A 13276-nucleotide genomic window follows, 5' to 3' on the forward strand; every position below is an offset into this window, starting at 1 on the left:
TCCAGGAAATGTTCAGGGGCTTCTGTTTGGGAAGCAGGTGACCCAGACACGTTCCAGGGGTTCTGCTTGAGGTGCAGGGGTTTCAGACAGAGTTCAGGGGGTCCAGGTAAGGTGCGGGGAGTTCTGGTTGGCAAGCAGGGAGCCCAGACAGGGTTCAGGGGGTCTTATTGTGATTCAGGGGCTTCAGACAGTGTTCGGGGGGTCCAAGAAAGGTGCAGGGGGCTCTGGTTGTGATGCAGGGGGCCCAGACAGGGTGCAGGGGCTCTTGTTGGGGTGCTGGGTTTTTAGACAGGATTCAGGTGGATATGGTTGCGCTTCAGGTGACCTGGTTGAGATACAGGGAGCCTGGACAGGGTGCAGGGGGTTCAGACAAGTTTCAGGGGATCCAGGCAAGGTGCAGGGGATTCTAGCTGAGCTGCAGGGCCTCCAGGCAAGTTGCTGTGGTTTTTGTTGGGGTGCAGGTGGTTCAGATAGGGTTCAGGGAGTCCAGGCAAGAATCAGGGGGTCTGACTGGGGTTCAGGGGATCCGGGCAAGGTGCAGGGGTTTCTGGTTAGGGTGCAGGGGATCTGGTTGGGATCCAGGGGGTCATGTTGGCATGCAGGGAGTCCAGGCAAGTTGCAGGGGGTTCTGGTTGGGGTTCAGGGGGTTTGGCTGAGGTATAGGGTCTTCAGACAGGGTTCAGAGTGTCCAGTCAAGGTGCAGGGGGTTCTGGTCGGTTTGCAGGGGGTCTGTTTGTGATGCAAAGGGCCCAGACACAGTGCAGGGGGTATTGTGGTATAGGGGGTTCAGACAGTGTTCAGGGGGTTCTGTTTGGGATGCAGGGGATGTGTGTGGGGTGCAGGGTGTCCAGGCAAGTTGCAGGGGGTTCTGGTTGGGGTCCAGGGGGTCTGTTTTGGAATCATGGGACCCTGACAGGGTGCAGGGGTTCTTGTTGGTGTGCAGGGGTTTCAGACAGGGTTCAGGGTGTCCAGGCAAGGTGCATGGGATACTTTCTGGGGTGCAGGGGATATGGTTGGGATGCAGGGAGCCCAGACAGGGTGCAGGGGGTCTTGTTGTGGTGCAGGGGGTTCAGACAGGGTTGTTGGGAATCAGGCATTCTCTTTATTACAGCGCTGGGTCCACAGGGGATCACTCCACCTAGCATGCATGCCCTAGAATAAAAGCCCATTCTTCGCATACCTTAAGGACATTAATATTCACACATTTTCTGATAAGTGTCCACCTCTCTGCCTATCTACTACATTTATGTAATGCTGGTGTTGTAAAATTACACTACACATGCGCAGGGGTCTCGGGAGGTCGCCAGTGGTTGTTTGGGGAGTTAGCACCCCACTCCTTTTTCTCTTTGATGGGTAGGAGTCTTCTGAGGGCAATTTCTTCTCCTTGGATGTTTTCCAACTCTGTTGTCCAGCCAAGCTGTGCTTCCTTATCAGTTTGGTGTCACTTCACCTTAATTTAACCGGAGGCGATCACAGAACCTTTATGACTCGCTGGGATCCCAGTCTGGTTCATAACACCAAGGCCACAGCCATGACCAGTCAGCGGGCAGGCCTTCAAGCAGGGCTTGTTCTTGGCCTCTTGGGTGAGAGGTACAGACACAATGCTGAACAATATTCACGTTGTATTCAGTGCACACAGGGCTGTCCCAGACACTTGGCTTGCACCCTCCCCGTGGGTGTGACAGCCCGTGTTTCCTACCCACAGGGCTCCTTATGGACATCAGCAGGAAGGGTAACGTGTCCAGCCATTTAAAGACAGTCTCTACAAAAATCACTGTCAATTGCTTTTCCTCACCACAGCCTCACTGGATTCGGAGTGATGGGCACAATGACACTTTTGTTCTGTCTGTAGGGCTGTCAAAATTTTCTGCATTACCTGTCCAGTAAAAAAGGTCCCTGTCTCCATCTAGTGTGAGGGGAATACTAATCCCAGGAATTTTCTTTTTCAGCAACTTATTTTTTGCAGCAGTTGCTGCATCTGTGTGCTCACAAGGATAGGCCTCTAGTTGTCCTGAGAACACCTCTAAAACAATAAGGTCATACTCAAAATTACAGTGTTTAGGCATCTGAGTAAAATCAATTTGCAAATTTAAAATGGTCTCCGTGGTTTAGGGGGTGCAGCTATACTTTTCTTCTCCTGCTGTCCTGTATTATTCAGTTGAAAAGGTGACCTGACATTATGAAGACTGAAGAATTAGAGCACTTGGCTAACAAGCTTTAATCCTCTTTACACCTTAATTTCTGACAAAATGAAAGACCCATCCTCTTGTTCAAGCTTTCAAACTCTTTGATTAAATAAAAATGCATTAAAATTATGCAAACCCTAAATTTATGTGGATTATTAAGAGATGGAAATCACATGTTAAAGTGCTTCAACTTTCTTGTTTCTGTATTAGCTTTATCTTCAGTGATACAAGCATTTTAATGGTGTAGTCATTAGCTCAGTGGCTTCACCAAAGCATTGCATTGCTCTCATCCCACCGCAAAAATCATGTTGAAAATAGACAAATAACTAAAAAATACACAGAAAAGATAAAAATGGGGCAAACCAGGCAAAACTGAGAGCCCGAAATCAGGGTGAGAGAGAAGGTTTTCAAGCAATGTGAGAATGTCTCCACCTTTCCTTTGTGACCTTCTCAATAGCATCTCAATCAGAGAAATCTCTGAGCACAGAAAAGGATCCTGAGCATCCACCCCCCACCCCCAGCAGCTCTGCAGGGCTGGGTGCATTTAAGTTTCAGGTCATTGACACCCCCAGCTTCTTCATCCCTAAATACCTAATCTTAGTGCTGTCTGAGTAGTTGCTTTAGAGACTGTTCAGTCCGAGCTGAAATATTCCAAGCAAAGTTCCTGCCGCTTTGGTGAATGAGCCTGATCTCTGGCTCTTCCACGGTGGGGGAGGCACAATCTCAATGTTCCCTCAGCCCCTGCCCCCACCCTGACCCCGCCTCCACCACAAAATGTTGCTACCAGAGCTTCCTTCAGCACTTAAATTCAAGGTGCAGGGAGGGATGGCATGGTAGCTGTCACCTGGCTGGTCGCAGCCCTGAATTTTTGTCAAGGGAAGGGTCATTAAGGACCCATAGAAGGGTCCCAGCTCTTTAAATGAAACCCCATGCTCCTTGAATTGAATGGCTGACCATGAATTCTCTTGTCCGACAACTTTATTTTTACAAGCAGGATGGTAGGTGTTTGTCCAGTGGCGGGGGCCACAAGAGATTTCCACGGGGTACAGTATTTGCAGAGTTAAGAGATGATTATTCCCTGAGAGTTCACAGCTTTTCTCTCTGCAACTCATTTATTCTACTCATCTCCACAAGGTTTAGATCCCTTTACATCAATGTTACTCCTCTCCAACCGTGCATTTTCCTTTACCTGAGTCTTCACAACCGTTGGAATTAAATTCGTAGACTCATAGTCTGATTATTTCGGGTTTTCTCCTGCTCTATGGCCTGTATCATTTATTGATTTGTTATCTGGGAGCGATCTGTTACTTACAGGAGGTCTTCTAGATACTGTGGTAAGCACCTCTTTTCATCCTCCAAACTACAAATCCAGGTCAGTAGGACTTCATTTTGAGCCATGTCCACCTCTTATTGCCCTTTTAATGTTCTGATAACAAATTTCAATACAATTATTCTAATAAAACCAAGGATTTACTAGCACAAGTCCCCTTTGGATGACTGGACTTTGTCCAGCCTTGCTTGGCCCCACTTATGGGAGCGACTGTGATTGAGTCCACTGCAGGGATCAGGTTCATGAACACTGTATCAGTTCCACTTCGAATAATATATACATGCATATAAGTAATTAATCAGAAGAAAATTTTTGTAGTAACTTGATAGATTAAATAATACGCTTGCTGCCAATATTGATTGATGCTACTATTGACTGATATTTATGTTAATATATATACTTGCCTTATTTTTACTAATTTCGTAGTAACATGAAATAAATATACTTGCTTTACTAATCATAAGTATACTTGCCTTGCTATTGGTAACTTGTTAAAATATGTAATTTAGATTAAGAAATTAAAAAATTAGAAATTAATTATTTTAGAATAAGAAAATCGGGAAATAAAGCCTCCTTGTGTAATAGGGAACCCTGCAAACCCACTGCTGTGATCACTGCACACCTGCAGGTCGGGTCACCCTTTAGGTAGTGACATTGCTGTTAGTCTTCATGCAGCAGCACAGGGCAGTGGGGGGGTCGGTCCCCATCTCTGGCCATGCATCCAGCAGCTGAAGGCAGCAGTAACTGAAGACAGCGATCCCCCAGGAGCCCTTCTGACCTTCAGTTGTGTCCCCTCCCCACATCTTGCGCACCCCCAGCCTATTCAGTGGGGTCAGACTGAGAAACAGAGAAGGCCTTGATGCTGTGCAGACACCTTCTATCAACAGCAAAATCATCGGTGTGTTATCAGCACTGGTTTTGTCACCAATACAAAGCACAGTACCTCATGGGCTGCTATGAAGAAAATTTACTTCATCCCAGCCAGATCCAGTCCATTGGGTCACTGGGTCCAGTATATTTCTAGTGGGGAAGGAGGGCTGAGGTGAAAAACCTGATCCTCCAAGGGTGAAGGGACTGGGGCAACGGCGTGGCTGTCCTGGTCTCTGTCCAAGATGTTGGGTGAGCAGAGAAGAGGAGCCGGAGCTGGAGCCAGAGGAGCAGAGCTGGAGCAGGGACTTGCTCATTCCTCTGGGGACAGGGGAGGGAGATTCAGGTGAGGATCTTGTTTTAGCCCTCAGAAAAAGGAGCTGCTCCCCTCATCCCAGCCTCTCCACCTGCCCTTGCAGCAGGAGAAGCAAAAGCTTCTTAATCAGCTGCTGCAATCCCCAGCTAGATCCTGAGACATGCCTGCCACAGGGCCTGGCCAGAGGAGGGAGGAGATGTGCATGGCTGTAACCCACCTGAGCCACCCACTAGAAATGATCCATTTTTCCTTGGCTACTTGAAAGTAAACCTTCATTAGTGGCTGACATGCAAGGTTCATGCTTTTGAAATGTGTACCACAGTGAGAAAGAACCACTCATGATGGCCCTTGGCAAATATTCAGGGTAGTCCAAATACACTTTGTTATCTCTTCCAGAAAATAAAACCTCGATTTTTCAACAGTTCCCACACATAAGGCTAGCAAGGTGTTTATTATCAAGGAAAAAGCCAACCCATGACGTTTCCAGCATTGCTTTCAGAACAATAAGATTTCTCTACAAGGACCTTTTGCTTTCCCCCTCCACCACTCCACAATCAGTCTCAGTGGCATGCACATCTGAGCACCCAGTTGGTATCTGGAGCTTTCCTACTCACCAAGGTAGCTGTGGGTGCAGGTCATGGCTCTCCTGAACATTTTCCTGCAGGCCTCCTTGACGTCCCTGTTCCGCAGGCTGTAGATGAGGGGATTGACTAGGGGCGTGAGGATGGTGTAGAAAAAGGAGAACACTTTGTTGAGCTGCCTCAGTGAGGCTCTTCTAGGCAGCATGTAGACAAGGATGATGGTGCCATAGAAAATGGTGACAAGAGTGAGATGAGAGGAGCAGGTGGAGAAGGCCTTCTGCCTGCCTGTGCTGGATGGGATCCTCAGGACGGCAGCTATGATGCACACATAGGAGACCAGTGTGAACAGGAAGGGAAAAACTGCATCCAAGATACCAAAGATGAAAGAAACAATTGTGACTGCTCTGGTGTCACTGCAGGCAAGCTCCAGCAATGGGGTGAAATCACAGAAGAAGTGGTCAATTGCCTTGGGGCCACAGAACTGCAACTGGGATAAGAAGATTGTGACAACCACCAGCAGCAGTGAACCCCACAGCCAAGATGCAACTGCCAGGCGTAAAGAGACCTTCCAGGTCATGAGGCTTGCATAGAGCAAAGGCTGGCATATGGCCAGGGACCGATCGTAGGACATGGCTGCCAGCAGGTAACACTCAGTAGTCGCAAAGGAAGCAAAGAAGTAGAACTGAGCCATGCAGCCACGTGCAGAGATGCTGCTGTCCCCCGTCACAAAGCTGGCCAGCAGCCGTGGCAGGATGGTGGAGCTGTAGCAGGCCTCCAAAGAGGACAGATTGCCCAGGAAGAAGTACATGGGGGTGTGCAGATGCTGGTCTGCCACCACCAGCACGATTACGAGGATGTTCCCAACCATGGTGACTGAGTAGATCATAAGCAAGAGGAGAAAGAGTGGTTTCTGGAGCGTGGGGACATCATGTATTCCCAGCAGCACAAAAGCTGTAGATGATGTCCCATTGCCATCTTCCCCTTCGGCCATGCGGTGTTGTTTGTCTTTTATTTCTTCAGTTGCCACAAAGAGGGTCTACGAGAAAGAAACACATTTCAGTGTTTACCTTCAACATCTTTTTTTGTGCAGGACATCTTTCTCTTCACATGAGCTTTATGTGTTTTGCGCCTAGTGAAAGCAGAAAATAAATGTCCTTCCTAATGCGTAAAGAACACTCATCCCAGCAGACCCACCACAGACTCTAGAGGTGAGCTGCCCAACAGAAATTCTTCTTTCTCACTGTGGAATAAATCTATGATATGCATTTGCTCACACAGAATTCACATGCCTGTGGGTACGCCCTGGAAGACATGTTATGTGTCTTGACGATCAGAAAAGCCCGTTGTGTGAGATGTGCTAGGCACCATCCTTCCTCCAAAGCAAGGGCTGGGCACATCGCAAGCTGAGGAACACTCACACGAGAAAGAAAGGTTTTCTATCCCACTGCTTCCCCACCACCCCACAGGCCAATTTCTTCCTTTGAGAAAAGGCAGAGCGGGAGTTACTGCTTCAGAGGACCAAGGGACTGTGCTGTGGGACTGCCAGAGAGCATGCTAAAAATCACATTGTGGGTCAAAATGTAGCATAAAAAGTGGCAAGGAGGTGATCAAAAAAAAGATTGGGAAGGGATAACTGGGAGTCAACTGAGCCACATGGGAGAGATCGTGCAGGGAAAAAGCATGGGAGGAAGAAAGGAGAAAAAACCACTCTTTTCAGTGGTGCATTCCATTTAAAGGTACGGTGGACAAACAACTGCAATGGGTTCCCTGTAAAGGTAATGGAGGCTCCATCCTTGTGGATATTAAAACTCAACTGGACATGGTCCTGAGCCACCTGCTCTACCTGACCCTGCTTTTAGGACCAGATGATATCCTGAGGAGGCTTCCAAGCACAGCTACGCTGTGGTGCAAAGCTGCTGGGCAGAACCATTTGCTTCATGTCTTTTCCTCCTCAGCAGTGGTTCCTGATGGTTTTGGGACTGCCTCCTTGCAAATCCCAGCCCAGAGGCAGGACCTCACCATGGCCAGCTGCATCTGTGGGGCTCCCTGAGAAAGTGGGGTACTGAGAAGGCTGTCCCCAGTGTGCCTGGGGGGTGAGGTGGTACCGGATCGGGGTCAGGGACATAGGCAATGCCAGGACATGCCTCAGCACATGGTTGAAGAAATCTCATGACCAAAACCACAGATCTTTGCAACAGCCATTCCCTCCAAGGGTATGAAACCCCCCTCCTGGGCTGGTAGGCATGTCCTCCAGAGGTGACACTCACAGGAACCATTCTGAGAGTTTGCCAAAAGCTACTCAGGCTTACTCATACCCCCAGGCCTCTCCACTGTATGTGGCTGAGAAAGCTGAGAGTTGGAGAACGAACCTGACATGATCATAGGTCTGAGAGAGTGAGGAAACTGACACCACCACCAAAAACAATAAGATGAACAACTAGGACAAAAGACAGCTGAAATATCCCTGTGAGAGATGAAGTGAAGGGCACAGGCAGTGTGGTCCCGCACAGCCTGCCAAAATGCTTCACCCACCCAGCCAAGGTGGGAGAGTGTCCCAGGGCTGTCCCTGGGATCTCTGCTGTGCGGTGCCAGGGGCTCAGGGAAGGCAGGAGCTGGGGTGGGAAGACATGCAGAACAGGACAAGGCCGAGACTCAGGTCTCTATGCTCTCATTTCTCTTGTTCAAAGACCCAGCAGATTGCCTAGTAACACCCAGACTTCACCCACCCTTAGCACATCCACCACAAACCTGCAGTCCTTGTCATGAAGGGGGTGACATCTGCTCTGATGATGAGTCTCCAGCAGCACCTGAAGAGTCCCTGTTTGCTGAAGGGTCCCAGGGTTTATAGCAGAAAGGAGACTAAAGGATCCTCCTGCAGCACGTCCCTCCTGAGGCTTTGCAGAGACTAAGAACAACATAATTGCCTCCCTGGAGGGGCGGAAGCTCTGAGGTGGTGGAGTCTCTGTCAACAGCTCCAGGCAGTGCTGAACCCCAGAAACATGATGTAAACTGAGGCAAGGCAACTGAACCAGGGACATCTCTGCATCTTGTGAGCAGGACAAGAGATTCCCCAGAAATGGGATTCACCTCACTTCCCTTCAGATGAAAGCACCTGTGTCAGCTCCCATAGAATGAGGAAGCCTCAGACCTTCTGGGGTGGAGGGGCCTGGCTTCTTTGGAGCTGAAGTCAGCAAAGCAGCCAGTATGTCCTTCCAGAGAGGATTCCTCTCTCCTCAGGGAAGGTGAACAGGGGCCTCATTTTCTCCTTAACTAGCCAAGGGGAACCAGTGGACATGACTCCTTCCAGTCCTAATGGACTTCACTGTGGGAGAACCATCTCCTCTGCCTCTGCCCAGGCTGGAAAGGCAGGAGGAGGAGGCCCAGTGGGCACAGACATTTGTGCTGTTGCTCTTGTGAACAAGAGATGTGAATCACAGTTTATCTTGGGAGCCTCACACTGAAATGTAAAGTGCTGGGGGTCCAAGCCCAAGCTGGACAGAGGCACTCCTCATCCTGTTGGCGATGGGCAAGGAAGTGGGGGAACTCTTTTTCCAGCACAATTCATGTCCTTTCTTTGAACACTGAATCCTTTTGGTACGTTTCTGCGCTCCATGCAGATGTTGCAGATACCCAAAGACATCAGCACTGGCCCCAGGAACCCATGCCCAGGCTATCCCCCCCCATTTCTGTTTGTTGACTCCCATCTGTATGGCGTTTCCCTTCCAGCTGGACCCCACCCTTCCCATCCAATCCTCACTGCTTTGGCAATTGGGCTGTACAGGTTGCACTCAGGCCATTGTGCCTGGTGACAATGGAGACAAGGTCCTGTCCTGCTCATGCCTCCCCCTTGGCTCTCTCATCTGGAGGAAAGCCCACCTGATGAGCTACAGGTCTGAGAAACTGGCATCTGCTCCCACCAAGCAAACCAGGTTCTTTGCCAGGAACACTGTAAGGAACCGAAGGAGTTAATGCCCCAATCATTCATCGACACAGAAAACTTTGACAAGCTGTGGCCTTTGTGGTTAGTCTAAGGAATGCTGCCCAAGGAAGCGGGGAGAATACTAAAGGGTGCACAGCTCCACTCCCTCGCGGTTGTATTGCCAACTTCCTTAGATAAGCCTCAAAGGAGGGAAACGTGGACTGAGTGAAACCATATGCTCAATTTAAAAGATTGATAAGAGAGAGAAATGACCAGCATCAGATGGACCTAAGCAAAAACTAAGGGGAGGGGTGGAGGGGTGTGGTGTGGTGTGCAAGCATGACTCAATTGGACAAGGGGGTTGGTGCATCCCATCCCCCCTCAACTCATGTGCAGAACCCATGACCCACCTTTTCCTTGTCTCTCATGGAAATGAGTTTGTGGAATTCCTGCCTCTCTTGGAATAGTATGCTAATCATCTGATAAGAAGAACTTAAAAGGAGAAAGAAAACTTTGCTCAGGGTGCACCCACCAGCCAAGATTACCAGACCCAAGGCAATGCTGGAACCTGGGGTGGTGAACTGGGCTCTTCCTCTCCTTTCCTTTTCTTTTACTTCCTACCTTTTCTTTTTTATATATTTATCAATAAGAAGCCACATTCTTTACTATCCTTTCCCAAGTTTTAGTTGTTTCTACCACAAGCAAAACATTTCAACTGGTTATTTGGTGTCATTTCACCTTCATTTAACCTGAGGGAATCACAGAAACTTTAAGAATCCCTGGACTCCCAGTCTTGGTCATTACAAACACTCTGACCATGTGATGTATGGGAAGGAGGAAAAGTTTTATGTAATCACATCTGTGATTTTGATTTAAGGTACTAATTTTGATTAAGGTACTCATTTAAGGTGTCACTTATAATCTTTGAAGGTATGAATATTCTTTGGTTTGTTATATAAAAAATATAGGATGTTCTTCAAATACTAAAAATATATAGAAATATTTTTATATCCTTGGCCTGTTATAGCAAAGAATATATTTATACGTACATGCATACCTATAAATAAGGAATATACATAGCCTATGTTATATTTTTTTGTTATGTTTCTAGTCTCTGAATACTAACTGCCATTACTGCAGGCATCCCCAACTGTCAGGAGGAAATACATGGACTGACACCAGCTCCGATCTTCACACTCTTTCAACTGCCAACAATAGGATATTTGCCTATTCTGGCACTGTTGAGGGAAGAGGATCAGGCTGAAGACATACTGAAGTTTTCAGGGTTTGATGATGTCCTGGGTTTGAGTGAGGGGTGGGTTTTTTTTTTGTAGCAGGGGAGGGGGCTATTGGGGTGGCCCCCTGTGAGAAGCTTCTCGAAGCTCCCCCAGCTCCAAGTCAGCTCCACTTCTGTTTGGGAAATTGAGCCAATCAGCTGCGCCTCTGCAATAATGTATTTAAGAAGGGACGTGGTGACGGGCAGTGGGACTTGTGAGGAGGAGTTGCTGCAGCTGCATGAACACCAAGGTCAGTGGAGGAATGGAGGAAGAAAGGAGGGGGGAGGTGTGCCGGAGCAGAGACCCCCCTGTATCCTGTGGTGAGACGGCAGGGCAGTCCCCCCTGCCACCCATGGAGATCTACGGTTGAGCAGACACTGATTTATGGCCTGTATTTTTTTGTCTGAATGATCAAGGTGCTGTGCCTGAAGAACGCTGGGGTCTTTTTGGAAAAGGTAGCCCCGCTGTTGTGGTTGTGGGAGATGTTCATGAAGACTGGAAGACAGGAAATGTCACTCCTATCTTCACGGAATGCTTAAAGGAAGACCCAGACTCACCTCCATCCCTGGAAAGTGATGGAGAAAATCCTCCTGGAAAGCATTTGCAGCCATTTGAAGGACAAGAAGGTGATTTGGAGGAGCCCTCCAGGATGAGATGACTAGCTTCCTAGGCTAGGGGAGAGCAGTGTATATTGTTGATCTTGACTTCAGTAAGGTCTTTGACCCGTCTCCCATAACATCCCCACAGACGAGCTGACAAAGTACAGGTTACAGAAGTAGACAGTGCAGGGGGTTGAAAACTGGCTGAACGGCTGAACCCAGTGAACTGTGATGAGGGACTAAAAGTCCAGCCCGGGGGCAGTCACTTGTGATGTACCCAGGGGTCAATATTTGGCATAATAATTTTTAAGTTCTTTATTCATGGACTGTGCTGATTTTGGCTGGGATAGAGTTAATTTTCTTCACAGTAGCTGGTATGGGGCAATGGTTTGGATTTATACTGGATACGCCATTGATAGCACAAGGAAGTTTCCATGACGGCTGAGCTGCGCTGAGACAGAGTCAAGGTCTTTTCTGCTCCTCATCCCACCCCAGCAGCGAGGAGGCTGGGAGGCACAAGGAACTGAGAGGGGACACATCCGGGACAGCTGAACCCAGCTGACCCCAGGGATATTCCATAGCATATGATGTCATGACCAGCAAGAAAACTGGGAGGGAGCTTTGCCAGTGCTGCTATTTCTCAGGGACTGCCTGGGCATGGGTTGGTTGGTGGTAAGTAACTGGGGGGTTTTTGCATCACTTGTTTTTGTTTCTTTTCTTTTTTTTTTTTTTTTTTTGTATAATTTTATTTAATTTTTAATTATTAAACTGTCTTTATCTCAACCCACAAGTTTTCCCAATTTTACCCTTCTAGTTCTTTCCCCCATCCCACTGGGTGGGGGAGCCACTGAGCTTAGCCTTGTCTTTTAATCATGGCATTCATCTTTAGTACCTAAGGTGGGGCTCAAAGCATTTGAGATAACGACAGATTAGACCGGAGCATATTAAAGAAATTTAGAATTGTCATACCTGTTTAATAGTTGCTGGTCATTACCTGTTCTCAATATTTGTTTATCTGATCTGTGCCATGCGCCCTTTTTTGCTGTACATATTAAAGACTGGTTTGGGATTTTGCAGTTTGCTGTGCCCTAGCACTTGGTGGAGTTTTGCCTGGGAGATTTATTAGAAAACCACTGGCCTTGAGCTTACTCTGGTATTTGGGCTCTTCACTGGTGTGACCCCTGTACTTTGGGAACCAACAGAGAAAATTAACAATTACACTTTTTCCTTCTCCTCCAAGAGCCAATCAGTGGCGGATACACAGAATGGCACCTCCACCACCTTATTCTGTGTGGCAGATGTTTTCTCCATGTTATTAGGGGAGGAAGAAGCTTCTCCTAAGAGGGAGCAGGATTGAGAATCAAAAGGCAGCCTGTTCTGCAGCAGCGCAGTCACGAGAACAAGATGGGGAAGGGATGGAAATCGCAAATGAGTCACAAACCAGCTGATCCCTGTCTCTAAGTGAGTGGTGAGAAATGTGAAACTATTTCAGCCTCCATCCAGGTGAGCAAATTATCAGCTGGCTGCTCTGATACCAGGATATTGGGGCAAATAGTTCAGGAATTAGAGGGTAAGGAAGCCCAGCAGCTGGGGTTTCCTCCTGGCGCTGTGTCCAGACACATCCCTGCAGTGTCCCGGAGCCACTCCCCACCCCCCAACTGCTCCAGCCAGGGCTGCAGGGATCGATCCTTCAGCCTCACAGCTCCTCTTCCCCGTGATGCCCCTCAGATGTGCACAGCCACTCTGCTCCAAGCCCCACGGCCATGGGGTGCCATCGGTGATGGCGACTTGACACCCCCCTAGTTCTACTGCCGTGTGCTCATGAGTGCACGGGCGACTGCTGACGATGTGTCTTCCAAAAAAACAATATTTGGGTGTGTGGTCACAATGCTATTTTTATGATAACAGAATCACCCACACCAGCCGTATGCCCGCACTTTGACTTAAAGATACTCCAGCACTGGTGAAATCACAAGCTTATTGCACAGCCATGTGCATACTCCTGGCCTATCCTGGTTTGAGCCTGGGTGGCAGCCAACCACCATGCAGCCACTCTCTCTCCCTTCTCTTCCGGCAATAAGAAGGACAGAGAGCCAGGCTTGGGGTTCAAGATAGGACTGGGATGGGGAAAAAATCACCCTTTATATTCACAAGCAAAAGACAGACTTGATAGGGGAAGAAAAAAAGAACATACATTTATT

General features: G+C 48.3%; 1 protein-coding gene across 1 annotated transcript; it reads right to left on the reverse strand.

Annotated features, from left to right (window-relative positions):
- Positions 1-5305: 5305 nt before the first annotated feature.
- LOC116963947 (olfactory receptor 1013-like) lies at positions 5306-6271 on the reverse strand. The gene has a single exon (XM_042793982.1). It carries the CDS (start codon positions 6269-6271, stop codon positions 5306-5308), a length of 966 nt encoding a protein of 321 aa, XP_042649916.1.
- Positions 6272-13276: the final 7005 nt, after the last annotated feature.

The sequence above is a fragment of the Tyto alba genome, unplaced genomic scaffold, assembly GCF_018691265.1.
Source record: "Tyto alba isolate M040663 unplaced genomic scaffold, T.alba_DEE_v4.0 Super-Scaffold_200000146, whole genome shotgun sequence".
NCBI classification, from domain to species: Eukaryota; Metazoa; Chordata; class Aves; order Strigiformes; family Tytonidae; genus Tyto; species Tyto alba.

Excerpts from the sequence above, each read along its gene's own strand:
- LOC116963947 (XM_042793982.1), bottom strand. The coding sequence starts at position 6,271 with ATGGCCGAAGGGGAAGATGGCAATGGGACATCATCTACAGCTTTTGTG.